Below are 17,899 nucleotides of genomic sequence, written 5' to 3'. Positions count from 1 at the left end.
TGCTTTGTCCTCCCTAGTTACTCGATAGAGAGATGAGTCACGTGACGTCCTACTGCATCAACATAAGAAAGGAGTTCTTGTACTTTGAGGATGGCCAGGTGCACGACACTATCCTTGTCGAAACGTCTTGTTCGGTTGAGAGTCGTCACTGTTTAACGGTGTACTAAACGTCTAAAGATGTTCTGTGTTTCCTAACCACAGGAGGTGGACGTGAAGACCACTTTCGAGGGCTTCGCCGAGGCAGCAGGTGAGACACGGACGGCGAGCTGGTCTCGCTCCAACACAGAGTCCACCTTCAGTGACCCTCCTCCACCTCGCTCTCCTCACGGCTCTCCTCCTCCCCCGGCTCCTTCTCCCCACTTTGACGACACTCCTCAGGTAAAATGTCTTTCCATTTACATGGGCTTGTACCTCTGCCAGTGACTCCACTGGCCACTGAGTGAAAGGTGCCTTGAGATTGAGACAAATGTTGCTTTTGTGTTGCAGGATATTGAGGAGGACATTGTGGAGGAACCAATTGTGGAGGTGCCCCTGATGCAGTAAGTTCTATAGGAATACTGGATGAAAATAGTCCTGCTACTCTCCTGTGTACAGAATGAAACCTAAAGTGCTTCTTCAGTACATCTCACGATGTCAATGAGTATTTCATTTTCTTGATACAGAAGCTATTTTGCCTACAAAGGGACCACAGATTTTGAGGGTAAACTGGCTGCCCTCCGCAATACCTTTAAGGTAACGAGAAACAGTATTTGTCATGAGTCTCTACATTTTACTTTATGTAGATACAGTGTCCCGATGGTTCTCCAATATTTTCCAGGATCTGACCAACACCAACAAGTCCCTTAACTACATCAGCCATGCTGGGCGGATGGTTCTTGGTCTACTGGTTCAGCTCAATAACCAGGTAACTACAGAATTCACAATACCGCGAGAGAGAAAGAGAGAGGGCAATGAGTCTTAGTGTTTTGTACTCAATAAGAAGTTTGAGGTGTGAGTTTTATTACGTTTCTGTTTTGAGGATGTGAGGGACTTTCAGCAAGCCTATGACCGCCTGGTCTCCTTCATCAATGAGCCAGGAAACAGACAGGCTATGATGGAGGAAATTAGCCAATCAGGAGTAGGTGTAGCCAGACAGCAGATCAGATTCCAGTCATTCCATAGCAATGAATGAGGTTGTGATGTAGGTTTTTGATCTTTTTGTCATTTTGTGTCATACTGTTCTTTAAAATATGCACTTGTTTGATTTCAGATCACCCAAATCAATTTCCTTGATTTGTTCTTTGAAATGATCCTGCTCGGCCTTTTGGAGGGCAAGACAGTCCATGCTGCCCCAGTAAGAGACACAAACATAATAGTGTAATCTTATTGGCTGGTCCAACCCACCATTCTGTAGTCCTATTGTTATGTTGACTGTGTCTCATCTCTCATGTCTCTCTACTGCTACTCCAGAGGCCCAATGGATTCCTCCATCTGCTCTTTGGGGTCATTCTGTCCATCAGACCACCAGGACAGAGCTGGAGCCAGAGATCTGAGAACTTTTTATTAAGAATCAAGGTGCAGTCTCTTTCTCTCTGTCTCACACTCTTTCTTTCTCTCCCCTTCACACACTCTACCTGGACAGTGTTCACTGTGTCTTTGTAGATTTACAGTACTAAATGTTTTGGATGTCTCAATGTGTTCTCAGAGCCAGATGCAGTCATGGATGGACGCCATCTTTGATTTTGAGCACCATCTATATGGCTGTCCTGAGATTATGTCTGGAGAAGTCCTTGGGAACCTAGAAATGCAGGTGGAGTTCCTTTTGTCCTCCTTGGACTAGCAAGGTCTCACATTCTACAGCTCCAGAGCAGAACAGACGAGTCTACAGCCAATACCATCGTGGTCTGCATGAAGAAAACATACGCAGAACACTTGATCTGTGCCTTTTTGTGGATGGTATCTATCAAAGTAAAGAACTCAGATCAGACCGATAGAATCTTTCCAAATAGATGGTGTCTTTTAGGTACCTCAGCGATGTCTATGATTGTTTAATACCTGCAACAACAGTGTGTATGGAGGACTCAATTGTTCAATGAAAGATGGCAGATTAAACTATATGTGCAAAAGTGTGGACACCAAAACATTGAGTGCTTTGCTTCATTCTTGGAAAGAGGAAAATGGCCAGATAAGAAAAAAATCAGTTCCCATTCTCATTGTTTTTCATATCACATTGACAGAGAGTATGTTCTGGAAATCCTCAGTCAAAGTGTCCCCTGAACTTTGACTGAAAACAAGGATATAGAAACTTGTTGAATACAGTCTTTGATGAAACCCCCAGAACTGTGCAGGTATCATCATCAGATAATTCAGAGATGACAAGCCGTCCTTTTTCAAGGGTTGATGTACATTTTCCAGAAGGGTACAAATATTTTCGGTTTATTATGAAACTATTGCGTGACAAATTACACTATGGTGGGATGCCCCAGTCTGGGTAATTAATGAGTGAAAAACTCACTGCCCCCAACATCCAACATCCCTCTTGTGTTTACTCACTTCTCCATCTTTAGTGGAAGTCACTAAATAAACAGCTTCTAAATGTATATTACACATCTTCCCAGAGCCTGCTGGGATATTATTGCAGAGGCAAATAAAACATGAACTAAACACAGACAAGTCAGCTGTTCTTAAAAAAAGGACAATTTATTTATCTTCCAAAAGATTGAGGCAAACATTCCTATTATGTTGCACGTACAAAATCATCTCGCCTGTGCATAGTATCTTTGATGAATATTGGTCTTCAATACAAAAGCAATCGATTTCGCCCCAAGAATGTAGTTCTGTAGATACCACTCGGCAAGTAATTGCAACGCTGAAACTGCAAATAAATAAAGCGCTCTGGTTCCCCTTAAATAAAAAGAAGCATCAATGCAGTTAATAACATCTTGTTAATCCGTGTAGTGTTTCGCTGAAATCGCTTTCACATTTTAGCACATGGAGCACAGTGACCTAGTCTACATACCGTCGCGTAACCTCGATGACGCCTAAAAGGTCACACATGGTCACGCCATAACCGTGACGTTTTGCTTTCACTACCGGTAATATGCCACTGCAGAATTCCACCACCACCGCCTATTTCGGATCTAGAACACATTCATTTGTCTTAACCAAACAATCACACAACCCATTTTTTGGGGGAAAGGCACCCATTGGCAACTAGTTTGACAGACGAGAAGCCAGAGAAGGAAGACTGGTAAGAGTGATGTTCAGGCGTCTTGGCGCTGGTCTGGCCAGCCAGCGGCTGCTGTGACATGCTAGGGACGAAGGGGACACCGAGGTACGGTAGTCATGGCAACCCGAGTAGCATCCATCCCAACAAGAGATAACAGGGACAGCCAGCGTTGTCCAGGACATCCATCAGGGACAGCTAACAGAGTGTCCAGGGAGAGCTAGCAGCATCCAGGGACAGGGAGAAGGGATTTGTCACAGAGGGGCCGAAGCGAGCGGTGGTCCATGGAGATCTGGTGCTCCGAGGGGCCAGGGAAGCTACGGAGAAGCAGGGGTGGAGGGTCAGTAGGTACGCACACTCTCAGAACAGACAGGCCAAAAGGTCAAAGGTCGGCTGGCCCCGTCTGGACAGGCATCAGGGGCTGGTCCAGTTTTCCAGTGTCCAACACTCAGTGGTTTGGTTTGGCACGTTCCCATCAAGGCTTGATCTTCCACAGCTGGGGGAACGGACGAGAAAGAGAGGAAGCAACATCAGCTCAAAGATTCCCTCTCGAAGAACGCTGTATGGTGAATGTTGACGCGCTCTACAGGGAGGTGCTAGGGCCTGTTTCCTGGGGAGCATCGCAACCTAGTTCTAGACTAACTCCTGCATTGGAGGTTGTACATTCGACATGCTCACTAATTGTAGACCAGTGGGGGGGAGGGAAGGGGGAGCAGCTCACCCTGATATTGAAGCCCAGCAGGTCGCTGACCACGGCGGACAGGGCTGACAGGATGACCACCCGGGTGATGTTGTACACCAGGGGGTTCACCGTCAGACCCAGCAGCCGGAAGGGGATGTCCAACTCCTGGGGGGAGGAGGGGAGTAAGGGGAGCGGGGATTGGGGTAGGGGAGGGGTTAGGAGGGTGGGTTGAGGGAGATGGGAATGGAGGGGGAGAGGGCAGACATGATAAAGCACGGAACGTATTGGAATCACAGACATAAAATACATTTAAGAAAATACAAGCTCTTTGGATCTTAAGTTGAATTCTGACTTGTTTTTGACAAAGTGAAAAAAGTATGTAAATTTTTTTTTTATAGATTTGCAAACATTTAAAAAAAGCTTGTTTCACGTTATTATTATGGGTATTGTGTGTAGAATTTTGAGGAAAAAAATACATGTAATCCATTTTGGAATACACCTGTAACGTGGAAAAAGTGAAGCGCCTTGAAAACTTTCCGGATGCACTTTAACTATTACACCTACCATGCATCAGTTAATTGAAAATGACACAGTTACAGTAGTTACAGTACTAACTTTGTAACAAATGAGTCAGTCCCTGGTGAAAGATGAAGACCAGTGATACAGGGGATGGGGATACAGTAGCTCAGTGGTAGTGACTGCTACTAATCCATAGGTTGCAGGTTCAAATTCCCCTCTGTACATTGCATGGATAAACCCGTCTGCAAACGGAATACATCTTAATTTTTTAACAAGACGATTGCTGAGGGTTACTTACTTTCATGAGTTTAGTTGCGAGCTTCAGAACATTGTTCACTATGTTCAGTTCTTCTTTCTTGTTGGGTTTCTTTTCCATCTTGAGATACAGGTTTATCTGGGGGAAGGAGCAGGAAACTAGCTGTGAGTAAGGGAGTGTGTGTGACAGAGTACATGTGTTTACATTTACATTTAGTCATTTAGCAGACGCTCTTATCCAGAGCGACTTACAGTAAGTACAGGGACATTCCCCCGAGGCAAGTAAGGTGAAGTGCCTTGCAACATCATTTTGCACGACAACAACATCATTTTGCACGGCCGGGGAATCGAACCAGCAACCTTCTGATTACTAGCCCGATTCCCTAACCGCTCAGCCACCTGACTCCCAGTTTTTGTTTACTGAGTGTGCATGTGTGAGTGTGTGTGTCTGCATACAGAAGAATGCATCTGTGTGTGTGCGTGAGTGACTCAGCGAACGAGTGTTGTGTGGTCACTGTGTGTGTGCAAGCGAGTTTGTAAATATGACTGTATGTGTGTGTATGTGTGTGTGTGAGAGAGAGTATGTTTGTAAATATGTGATTGTACATACTTTACGTCGCTGTAGGTGTGTGTAACACTTTTCTTAGCCATATGGGACATTTAATCAATATAAAGATAAACTAGAACCTGGGTTCCCAGCAGCTGAATTGTGAGCTGGCTGAAATATATAAACGCTTACCAATGAAGTGTAAATATGGCAATATCCAGTTACCGGTACTAATATTTTCAAGCCTCCACTAGAGAAACTTTACGATCAGTTTAAATCACCTATGACATTTCTCTAGAAACACATGAATGATGACAAAAGGAAATCATTGAAATACAATGAATATAAATATCAGTCCTCTTAAAGGTAGGCCTACTTCACTACCAAATTTGTAAATGCACCTTTCACTCAAAAATCACTTATGGTACTACCAATCACATCACATTAATATCAGAATATTAAACGTTCTTGTTTTGTTCAAACCATGCACAGAAGAGAACATTACACTATCCTTTGAGTCCTTGCAGAGTGCTCACAGTTCAGTCCCACACGTGTTACCCAAAAGAAAATACCAGAGCACAGGCTTATGTTGGAGCTCGTTCCGTAGGTGCACTTGAAACATGCCATAAATCATAGTAACAAAAATACAATATAAATGTTTACACAATATTTTTTACATGCTTCACTAACTGTTTCACTCACAGTGTGACAAGATACATTCAAATTAAAATACTTAAAATTAAAAAAAATTATACATATTTTATGAATGCTCCATAGCCAGGTCAGCTTCACTGAAATATTACTGTCAGCCTGAGGGTGGCACTGTTGTTTGGTGGAAACGCTAAAACAGACAATACCTAAAGCATCACATCAGTGTCGTGCAGTCTGGGTAGGCAAGGTAGGCACTGCCAAACGTAAAAATGTTTATTAAATCATTTTATTTAATAAACTTGTATTTATATTTTTACTGTTTAGTCTTGTGATTTATATATGCAATATGTGTGTTATTCCAATTGTTTAGATGTTACGATGACAAATGTAGCGGTTGCATAATCTTTATACAACAAAAATTTTAGAATAAACAGCCATTCACTGCGGACGACAAGCGAAAAACTGATATTGTATTCTTCAAAATGTACGTAGCCTTTGCACGTAAATATGTTATGCCAGTAATCACCTACGTTACGTATCAAACATGGACCAATTAAAATCGAGATATTACTGGACATTTGCGCAGCTGACATCATTACACCAGCTACATTGTAAACGTAATCCCCGCGAAATTCAAGTCAAAATGACAGCAGCGGTGTCTGCCGATATCACAGAGTTGAGGAATTACTCCAAGATCGATTTTATTCAAAAAAGGAGTTAACAGCAAGAGGGAGGTCTACGCCAGACTTAAATGGACTACTGCAGCAAAAGGGACACATTTTTTTCGATCGTTTCAAACTGACTGGTATGGAATAAAAGATTGGCTATGTGGCTGTGCTAATAGTCAGCGGCTGTAGGCTACTGCTTGTACCGTTTACTGCGTTTACTGTTTTTTACATATTAGCCTAACAGTAGTGTGACCAGACGTCCTCTTTTACCCGGACATGTCCTCTTTTTGAGACCTAAAAAATGCGTCCGGCAGGGATTCCAAAATTGTCCGGGATTTTGCCTCGTCGGATATGTGTTTCTCTGGGTCTTTCACAAACTACAAGTTTTGGATTTGAGATTCGAGTTTTTCACAAACTCAAATCTGGTCACCCTACCTAACAGTAAATTAGGTAATCTGGCTTTCATAACTCAGTGCCTAGCCTCTTACTGACATCACCGCACGTCAGTGGATCACATGAGGACGCTATCATCTTACATTTACATTTATTCATTTAGCAGACGCTTTTATCTAAAGCGACTTAAAAGAGAGAGCTTTACAAAGTGCATAGGTCACTGATAATAACAACAAGATAGCCCCAAAAACATTGCGGGTAGCCAACACATGAAGCACATATTGTGAACAACCAAAATAAGTGCCAAAGGGAAGAACCATAGGAGCATGGACTGTGGATGTGAGCCTGTCGAGGCAACGCCTCATGGTATGTCGAGGCAAACGCCTCAGTTTATGTTTATGTTTATTAAGGATCCCCATAAGTCTACACCGTAGTGGAGACTATTATTCCTGGGATTCAGGCAGAAAACATTACAATATAAATCATAACATGCAGTACAACATGATCAATGTTGGTGAACAAAAACTCAAACTTAGAAAACAACATTTACAGTAAAAATAAAATAACAAACAAAAACAGACTTAAAACATCATTGTTGTCTGTCCTAAAATAATAACCTAATCTACTCTAATTTCATTTCTGATTATTGCTGCCTTAAGTTTCCTTTTGAAATCACATGTATTTCTTGTTAGAGTCAAATATGAGGGGAGCACATTCCAGTATGCAATAGCTCTGTACATTACCGTTTTCTTAAGTGCATTGGTTCTGGGTAGAGGAAGAGTAAAGTGACCACTTAGTGCCTGTCTAGTATTAAAACTATGTCTCTCATTTACATGTGATAGCTGTAGAGACAGACCTGACCTGGGAGTCAGGTGGCTGAGCGGTGAGGGAATCGGGCTAGTAATCCGAAGGTTGCCAGTTCGATTCCCGGCAGTGCCAACTGACGTTGTGTCCTTGGGCAAGGCACTTCACCCTACTTGCCTCGGGGGAATGTCCCTGTACTTACTGTAAGTCGCTCTGGATAAGAGCGTCTGCTAAATGACTAAATGTAAATGTAAATGTAGAGACAAACTGACGGGTTTCTGTGAGAAATAGACATTATTTAAGAACAGAATAAGGCTGCATGCCAGTCTTTCATCCACCCTCACCCATGACAGCCTGGCATGCATATCCTCCACACTACTCCTGACAGAGCAGTCAAGTGTTAGTCTTGCCGCTCTGTTCGGAGCAAGCTGAAGTTTATTAAGTTCCTGCTTTGATGCACTAGACCAGATAACAGGACAGTAGTCCAGATTTGACAGAACTAGAGATTGTATGAGTAGTCTAATTGTTGTGTTGGTTAGCAGATGAGCACTCCTTCTAATTTTTAATCTGAGTGGACCATGACAGTGTTTCGTCAATAATGACACCCAACAGTTTGACTTCTTTGACCTGCTCCATAGTAGCACCCTTTAAAGAGAGGCTTAATTTCTGATCTGTCCGGAGAGAATATTTAGAACCTATAACCATGCATTTAGTTTTTAAAACATTCAACTTCATCTTATTTTCCAAGATCCATTCATAAACCAGCTTTAACTCTAGTTGAAGCACCTCATTACAGTTTTTCATAATTGTTAACACACAAAAAGCAAAACTTTGGCACAATTTTCACAACCTTCACTTCATGTACCAATTGCTCGACCCAATTTGGTACTACTTCACACTCCCTTATCTGCATTAGACTCTGACTTTCCTTGTTTACACACTGATGTCAATTACACATCACCTTGTTGTCAAAACACTACACACAATGTTCAGTTGTTGCACACACTTCTCAAGTAAAGTCTCAAAGCATCAACCTACAACACACAAATATTCAAATCATAGGTCTGGTGAGCAATTTGCGATCAGGACTGCAGAATTAAAAGGAAGAGGACAAGGAAGAGGAGGGAGAGGATGACAAGGAGGAGGATAAGGAGGAGGAAGAGGAGGATGACAAGAAGGAGGAGGAGGAAGAGGAGAAGAAGAAGGAGGAGGAGGAGAAAGAAGAAAGAGAACGGTGATCTCCAATGAGATTCGGGCCACCATGGTTGACCATGTGCTCAACCATGGTTTGAGCATGAGGGAGGCTGGCCATCATTAGAACCTTTAGAATAGAGAACAGGTATGAATTATATTTGCCTTGTGTACTGAAATACTGCATATCAATAGAATACAGTGTGCTCACTGTATTTGTATTTTGCAGGACTGAAAGAGAACCACACCGTGGAGGAAGAACATGCACTTTCACAGCCGAACAGGAGACTGACATTGTGAAAATGGTTCGTGGATCCTGGCTGACCATGTCACATTCAGAAACATGGGGGAAAGGAATGCCCCAGGAATGCCATGCGGATGAAACAAGTGTACAGGGTCCTATTCGACTGAAACACAGACCACATCAAGGAGTTACGGCAAGAGTTTGTGCTCGTAAGTCCCATACATTCAGCACTGACACGCATGTATTGTACCAGTAATCCAATATTGTTCCTTTTCTACAGTGTCTCACTGTAGTCCACTGCGTTGACCCATCTGTGTCATACTATAACTTGCATTATTATCATGCTGTCTGTTCCAGCGGATCCAGGAGCATGACACAGCTAATGAGCTATATGAATACATATTCATTGATGAGGTTGGATTCAACCTGGTGAAGAGGAGGCACCGGGGCAGAAATGTCATTGGCCAGCGCGCCATTGTTGAGGTCCCCGGCCAGCGTGATGGGAACATCACTTTGTGTGCTGCAATGGGTTGAGCAGGCCCGTTGACAGTACTGTACTGTTCAGAAATAAAACTTTTTTTGCCGCATATGTGTGCTGTTTTATGTTTGAAAAAATTAGGCCTACACTGAGACATTTTACAAAAGTTGAAATGGCTGATTCCCCAGAGTCATTCGTATGGTGTGTTCCATTTCTAGAATTGTGTTTTCAATTTTGCACTACTGTGTGCTGTGAATGCTTGGTAGTGCATTTTGTGAACAGGTAAGAGATTTGATGGCAAAGAGTCATCTTGCAAAGGAGTGTCAGGTTTAGCATTTTGTGTGTGAGCTTTTCAGTTTTGTGTGTGCAGTTTTGAGAAAGCCGTTATTGTTTTGAGAAACGTGTGTTAACAATTGTGAAAAACTGTAATGTGTTACTGTAATTTATTATGTTCCTTTGATATCACGTTGGAATACTTGAAAGCGGACTAGTTTAATTTGTAAACAACTTTTAGATTTTTTTTTCACACATGATGGACATTATGTCACAATGAGCCTTGCAATTATGATGTCATCTACAACTTGAGCTTTAATTCGAAGTTTCAGAGTTTTCAGTTAGATCATGAAATAGCAGAGTTAGTTTCTCATTACAGATAGCAATAGTTATTTGATTATTTACATTTGAGATCAAAACAATGTATTGGCTTAATGGGTCAGGCCCAAAGTGACCCAGGGGTCTCTAGTTGAGAGTCACTTACAAGATTTCTTCACCTATTCTCCCTTCTGACTTGTTGTGTGTCTATGAAAAGAAAGTCTGCCTCCTCAGCGAAGACAAACGATGATACAGATTATGGTAAGTGTTTAAGGAGCCCTTGGACAACTAGTTGCCGGATAACAAACACAATTCACGATACATCGCTAATTCCATTCTTTTTTGTGTTTAAACTATCAGAAAGTTCCCTCTCAGCTGATGGCGGTAGACACCGTCTGATGAAGGTAGAGAAAGTCACGAAGAAGAAGTCAAACAAACGTAAACTAAAGCCTCTGAAACAGATCTTTGGGCAGTGGAGAAAGAGCCCTCAGTCCCCCACAGGAAAGGACAAAGACTGTACAGTTGAGCAACAAAACCTACTACATCACATCCTATCTCTGGTTACAGTTTATACCTGTTTGATTTAAATAATGCTCCTAAAGGCCTAAACATTTTGACCTTTTCAGTCGAGGCAAAGATCTTCAGACCAGGGCCAAACTCCAGACCACTCACCAAGATCAAGGTTTAATTCTTCAGAGAATGGCCAATGCAGAAGAACCAGCACTGTAAGACAACACAACCTACTAGATTGTATCTCACCATTAAAGGATGCTTGTTCATACCAATTCCTTTATCCCCCATCACAATGGAATCGGGAGGACAGTATGGATCGGTCTCCATGTGTGCATCAGGTTGTCACACAGTAATGTGGACTTTAATCCACTAGGGGGCGGTCTGGTCACTGACTGACCCAAGGGTGGAACTACAGTACATCACTGGCGGGGGGACAACATGATTACTGTTTGCTTGTTTCATGCTGGACTGTCATTAAAAACCTCCTCCACCTACTGTCCTCTTCCTCCTCAGGTCATTGAGGAGGAGCTGCTGCTCCCTCTGTTCAGCCCTCTGTCTGGACCACTGGTCCTTTACAGGCCAGTGTGGCTTCCTGTAAGTCTCCTCTGTTTGGGGTTAGCGGTTTGAGAGGGTGCATAGAGGTATCACTAAGAACATGGGCAAATAGCAATAGCTAGTTATGTCATCGTAACACACTGATAATATACTCGACACAAATAACAATTTTCCATACAAGTCCTAAGATTCTCTAACTTTTCTCTCTGCCATGAAGGCTCCTTCACCCATGCCGGTTCTCAAACTGACTCATGCTGGGAAGCTGGTACTGAGCATCTTAATATCTCTGGACAATCTGGTAACTATTTCACTCCACATTCCATATTCTTAGTCCATTATTTACTGTCTGGAGATTAAAAATAAATAATAAACTGGTTTAAATCATGAAGTCACCCTCAACCAAGAGGATGTACTTGATTGTCTTAATATCTTCCCTGCCACAGACTTTCTTCATGGCCCCTGTTTGGCCCAAACAGTTTCCCAAAGTGTACCTCACCGTAGCTGGGAAAATGACTTTGGAGGCTTTGACCCTTTCCAGAGGACAGGTAATCTTAGTAACATCGAAATAAACTGAATGAGAAGCCCAAACTATTAGCATCTACACTTATTTGTATGCCACGGCAGTACAATGAAAACCAAAACAGACAGGATTGAAAGGATTGTTTCAAAGGACAGTGTGTTAAATTGCAAGTTAGGGTGACTGTTTGGCTCTTGTTGTGCAGCCTGTCTTGCCTGAGCCGGAGAAGGACGCCTCTTCCCTGAGTGAGGAGAAATCTAAGAGGTTCCACAAGGAGGAACTCTTTGAGGAGGACCTACCCCTCATGGATACTTGGAACGGCTCAGTTTTCACGAACACCAGGCGCAATACCGGACGACTGCAGGTAATTCAGACAACTCTGTCATGTGGACTTCTCTGATTCTGTATTGACCACTACACACACACACACACACACACACACACACACACACACACACAACGGTAACGTGGTAGTGTGGAAACGCACTTAATGAGTCAGCCCTGTCTGCGAGTTACAAGCTCTAATCTCAACCTTGGAACAAAGGATGTCTTTTCGGTCTGTTGGTATGTTTGGCTTAGCAATTAGGAGACTGAAGTTCAATCCCCAACATGTTGCATTTATATTAAGGGAACCCTCTCTTTACAGACCCTGGAGGAGGTTGAGCAGAAGATCAGTGTAGTCATGGACCAACGGACCCAGCTGTGGTGGAAGAGACAGCTCCACATTGACTTTCTGACCCCTGAGGTGAGAGAATACTGAGGACTGAACAGGCCACCAACCAGAGCATCTGGCTGATCCTACGGTTCCTGGAGGAAACTGAATGTATTCCTGTGTGTCTTTTTCAGGGATTGGTGGCTGTGTCTACCATCAAACAGGAGGTCACAGGGGTGCAGGTCAGTCGAACACCTAATGTTCACAAGCGGACATCAACGCTGCTTCAGTGTTGACAGCTTGACACAGATTTGATATCAGTTAGTAATAAACTGATGAGTTCTGCTTTGTCCTCCCTAGTTACTCGATAGAGAGATGAGTCACGTGACGTCCTACTGCATCAACATAAGAAAGGAGTTCTTGTACTTTGAGGATGGCCAGGTGCACGACACTATCCTTGTCGAAACGTCTTGTTCGGTTGAGAGTCGTCACTGTTTAACGGTGTACTAAACGTCTAAAGATGTTCTGTGTTTCCTAACCACAGGAGGTGGACGTGAAGACCACTTTCGAGGGCTTCGCCGAGGCAGCAGGTGAGACACGGACGGCGAGCTGGTCTCGCTCCAACACAGAGTCCACCTTCAGTGACCCTCCTCCACCTCGCTCTCCTCACGGCTCTCCTCCTCCCCCGGCTCCTTCTCCCCACTTTGACGACACTCCTCAGGTAAAATGTCTTTCCATTTACATGGGCTTGTACCTCTGCCAGTGACTCCACTGGCCACTGAGTGAAAGGTGCCTTGAGATTGAGACAAATGTTGCTTTTGTGTTGCAGGATATTGAGGAGGACATTGTGGAGGAACCAATTGTGGAGGTGCCCCTGATGCAGTAAGTTCTATAGGAATACTGGATGAAAATAGTCCTGCTACTCTCCTGTGTACAGAATGAAACCTAAAGTGCTTCTTCAGTACATCTCACGATGTCAATGAGTATTTCATTTTCTTGATACAGAAGCTATTTTGCCTACAAAGGGACCACAGATTTTGAGGGTAAACTGGCTGCCCTCCGCAATACCTTTAAGGTAACGAGAAACAGTATTTGTCATGAGTCTCTACATTTTACTTTATGTAGATACAGTGTCCCGATGGTTCTCCAATATTTTCCAGGATCTGACCAACACCAACAAGTCCCTTAACTACATCAGCCATGCTGGGCGGATGGTTCTTGGTCTACTGGTTCAGCTCAATAACCAGGTAACTACAGAATTCACAATACCGCGAGAGAAAGAGAGAGGGCAATGAGTCTTAGTGTTTTGTACTCAATAAGAAGTTTGAGGTGTGAGTTTTATTACGTTTCTGTTTTGAGGATGTGAGGGACTTTCAGCAAGCCTATGACCGCCTGGTCTCCTTCATCAATGAGCCAGGAAACAGACAGGCTATGATGGAGGAAATTAGCCAATCAGGAGTAGGTGTAGCCAGACAGCAGATCAGATTCCAGTCATTCCATAGCAATGAATGAGGTTGTGATGTAGGTTTTTGATCTTTTTGTCATTTTGTGTCATACTGTTCTTTAAAATATGCACTTGTTTGATTTCAGATCACCCAAATCAATTTCCTTGATTTGTTCTTTGAAATGATCCTGCTCGGCCTTTTGGAGGGCAAGACAGTCCATGCTGCCCCAGTAAGAGACACAAACATAATAGTGTAATCTTATTGGCTGGTCCAACCCACCATTCTGTAGTCCTATTGTTATGTTGACTGTGTCTCATCTCTCATGTCTCTCTACTGCTACTCCAGAGGCCCAATGGATTCCTCCATCTGCTCTTTGGGGTCATTCTGTCCATCAGACCACCAGGACAGAGCTGGAGCCAGAGATCTGAGAACTTTTTATTAAGAATCAAGGTGCAGTCTCTTTCTCTCTGTCTCACACTCTTTCTTTCTCTCCCCTTCACACACTCTACCTGGACAGTGTTCACTGTGTCTTTGTAGATTTACAGTACTAAATGTTTTGGATGTCTCAATGTGTTCTCAGAGCCAGATGCAGTCATGGATGGACGCCATCTTTGATTTTGAGCACCATCTATATGGCTGTCCTGAGATTATGTCTGGAGAAGTCCTTGGGAACCTAGAAATGCAGGTGGAGTTCCTTTTGTCCTCCTTGGACTAGCAAGGTCTCACATTCTACAGCTCCAGAGCAGAACAGACGAGTCTACAGCCAATACCATCGTGGTCTGCATGAAGAAAACATACGCAGAACACTTGATCTGTGCCTTTTTGTGGATGGTATCTATCAAAGTAAAGAACTCAGATCAGACCGATAGAATCTTTCCAAATAGATGGTGTCTTTTAGGTACCTCAGCGATGTCTATGATTGTTTAATACCTGCAACAACAGTGTGTATGGAGGACTCAATTGTTCAATGAAAGATGGCAGATTAAACTATATGTGCAAAAGTGTGGACACCAAAACATTGAGTGCTTTGCTTCATTCTTGGAAAGAGGAAAATGGCCAGATAAGAAAAAAATCAGTTCCCATTCTCATTGTTTTTCATATCACATTGACAGAGAGTATGTTCTGGAAATCCTCAGTCAAAGTGTCCCCTGAACTTTAAAAAAACAAGGATATAGAAACTTGTTGAATACAGTCTTTGATGAAACCCCCAGAACTGTGCAGGTATCATCATCAGATTATTCAGAGATGACAAGCCGTCCTTTTTCAAGGGTTGATGTACATTTTCCAGAAGGGTACAAATATTTTCGGTTTATTATGAAACTATTGCGTGACAAATTACACTATGGTGGGATGCCCCAGTCTGGGTAATTAATGAGTGAAAAACTCACTGCCCCCAACATCCAACATCCCTCTTGTGTTTACTCACTTCTCCATCTTTAGTGGAAGTCACTAAATAAACAGCTTCTAAATGTATATTACACATCTTCCCAGAGCCTGCTGGGATATTATTGCAGAGGCAAATAAAACATGAACTAAACACAGACAAGTCAGCTGTTCTTAAAAAAAGGACAATTTATTTATCTTCCAAAAGATTGAGGCAAACATTCCTATTATGTTGCACGTACAAAATCATCTCGCCTGTGCATAGTATCTTTGATGAATATTGGTCTTCAATACAAAAGCAATCGATTTCGCCCCAAGAATGTAGTTCTGTAGATACCACTCGGCAAGTAATTGCAACGCTGAAACTGCAAATAAATAAAGCGCTCTGGTTCCCCTTAAATAAAAAGAAGCATCAATGCAGTTAATAGCATCTTGTTAATCCGTGTAGTGTTTCGCTGAAATCGCTTTCACATTTTAGCACATGGAGCACAGTGACCTAGTCTACATACCGTCGCGTAACCTCGATGACGCCTAAAAGGTCACACATGGTCACGCCATAACCGTGACGTTTTGCTTTCACTACCGGTAATATGCCACTGCAGAATTCCACCACCACTGCCTATTTCGGATCTAGAACACATTCATTTGTCTTAACCAAACAATCACACAACCCATTTTTTGGGGGAAAGGCACCCATTGGCAACTAGTTTGACAGACGAGAAGCCAGAGAAGGAAGACTGGTAAGAGTGATGTTCAGGCGTCTTGGCGCTGGTCTGGCCAGCCAGCGGCTGCTGTGACATGCTAGGGACGAAGGGGACACCGAGGTACGGTAGTCATGGCAACCCGAGTAGCATCCATCCCAACAAGAGATAACAGGGACAGCCAGCGTTGTCCAGGACATCCATCAGGGACAGCTAACAGAGTGTCCAGGGAGAGCTAGCAGCATCCAGGGACAGGGAGAAGGGATTTGTCACAGAGGGGCCGAAGCGAGCGGTGGTCCAGGGAGATCTGGTGCTCCGAGGGGCCAGGGAAGCTACGGAGAAGCAGGGGTGGAGGGTCAGTAGGTACGCACACTCTCAGAACAGACAGGCCAAAAGGTCAAAGGTCGGCTGGCCCCGTCTGGACAGGCATCAGGGGCTGGTCCAGTTTTCCAGTGTCCAACACTCAGTGGTTTGGTTTGGCACGTTCCCATCAAGGCTTGATCTTCCACAGCTGGGGGAACGGACGAGAAAGAGAGGAAGCAACATCAGCTCAAAGATTCCCTCTCGAAGAACGCTGTATGGTGAATGTTGACGCGCTCTACAGGGAGGTGCTAGGGCCTGTTTCCTGGGGAGCATCGCAACCTAGTTCTAGACTAACTCCTGCATTGGAGGTTGTACATTCGACATGCTCACTAATTGTAGACTAGTGGGGGGGAGGGAAGGGGGAGGAGCTCACCCTGATATTGAAGCCCAGCAGGTCGCTGACCACGGCGGACAGGGCTGACAGGATGACCACCCGGGTGATGTTGTACACCAGGGGGTTCACCGTCAGACCCAGCAGCCGGAAGGGGATGTCCAACTCCTGGGGGGAGGAGGGGAGTAAGGGGAGCGGGGATTGGGGTAGGGGAGGGGTTAGGAGGGTGGGTTGAGGGAGATGGGAATGGAGGGGGAGAGGGCAGACATGATAAAGCACGGAACGTATTGGAATCACAGACATAAAATACATTTAAGAAAATACAAGCTCTTTGGATCTTAAGTTGAATTCTGACTTGGTTTTGACAAAGTGAAAAAAGTATGTTAATTTTTTTTTATAGATTTGCAAACATTTAAAAAAAGCTTGTTTCACGTTATTATTATGGGTATTGTGTGTAGAATTTTGAGGAAAAAAATACATGTAATCCATTTTGGAATACACCTGTAACGAGGAAAAAGTGAAGCGCCTTGAAAACTTTCCGGATGCACTTTAACTATTACACCTACCATGCATCAGTTAATTGAAAATGACACAGTTACAGTAGTTACAGTACTAACTTTGTAACAAATGAGTCAGTCCCTGGTGAAAGATGTAGACCAGTGATACAGGGGATGGGGATACAGTAGCTCAGTGGTAGTGACTGCTACTAAACCATAGGTTGCAGGTTCAAATCCCCCTCTGTACATTGCATGGATAAACCCGTCTGCAAACGGAATACATCTTAATTTTTTAACAAGACGATTGCTGAGGGTTACTTACTTTCATGAGTTTAGTTGCGAGCTTCAGAACATTGTTCACTATGTTCAGTTCTTCTTTCTTGTTGGGCTTCTTTTCCATCTTGAGATACAGGTTTATCTGGGGGAAGGAGCAGGAAACTAGCTGTGAGTAAGGGAGCGTGTGTGACAGAGTACATGTGTTTACATTTACATTTAGTCATTTAGCAGACGCTCTTATCCAGAGCAACTTACAGTAAGTACAGGGACATTCCCCCGAGGCAAGTAAGGTGAAGTGCCTTGCAACATCATTTTGCACGACAACAACATCATTTTGCACGGCCGGGGAATCGAACCAGCAACCTTCTGATTACTAGCCCGATTCCCTAACCGCTCAGCCACCTGACTCCCAGTTTTTGTTTACTGAGTGTGCATGTG

General features: G+C 43.5%; 1 protein-coding gene and 1 long non-coding RNA gene across 2 annotated transcripts; both read right to left on the bottom strand.

The window, feature by feature from the left end:
* Positions 1-2,658: 2,658 nt before the first annotated feature.
* Positions 2,659-4,766, bottom strand: LOC136950563 (uncharacterized). The gene is made up of 3 exons (XR_010877497.1): positions 4,705-4,766; positions 3,927-4,052; positions 2,659-3,701 (listed from the first exon to the last, which is right to left on the bottom strand). It is a non-coding gene; the product is annotated as an uncharacterized lncRNA (long non-coding RNA).
* A 10,716-nt stretch (positions 4,767-15,482) lies between these two features.
* LOC136950389 (protein PHTF1-like) lies at positions 15,483-17,589 on the bottom strand. The gene is made up of 3 exons (XM_067244712.1): positions 17,508-17,589; positions 16,731-16,856; positions 15,483-16,505 (listed from the first exon to the last, which is right to left on the bottom strand). Exons 1-3 carry the CDS (start codon positions 17,583-17,585, stop codon positions 16,485-16,487), a joined length of 225 nt encoding a protein of 74 aa, XP_067100813.1. The 5' UTR covers positions 17,586-17,589; the 3' UTR covers positions 15,483-16,484.
* Between the last annotated feature and the right edge of the window lie 310 nt (positions 17,590-17,899).

Source organism: Osmerus mordax, chromosome 1 (assembly GCF_038355195.1).
Source record: "Osmerus mordax isolate fOsmMor3 chromosome 1, fOsmMor3.pri, whole genome shotgun sequence".
Lineage (NCBI taxonomy): Eukaryota > Metazoa > Chordata > Actinopteri > Osmeriformes > Osmeridae > Osmerus > Osmerus mordax.
This window is presented reverse-complemented; position numbering and strand designations above follow the sequence as displayed.

Coding starts and splice junctions, on each gene's coding strand:
- LOC136950389 (XM_067244712.1), bottom strand. CDS start 17,585: ATGGAAAAGAAGCCCAACAAGAAAGAAGAACTGAACATAGTGAACAAT. Junction 16,857..17,507: donor TCGCAACTAAACTCATGAAA/GTAAGTAACCCT, acceptor TCCTCCCCCCAG/GAGTTGGACATCCCCTTCCG. Junction 16,506..16,730: donor TGCTGGGCTTCAATATCAGG/GTGAGCTCCTCC, acceptor CCGTTCCCCCAG/CTGTGGAAGATCAAGCCTTG.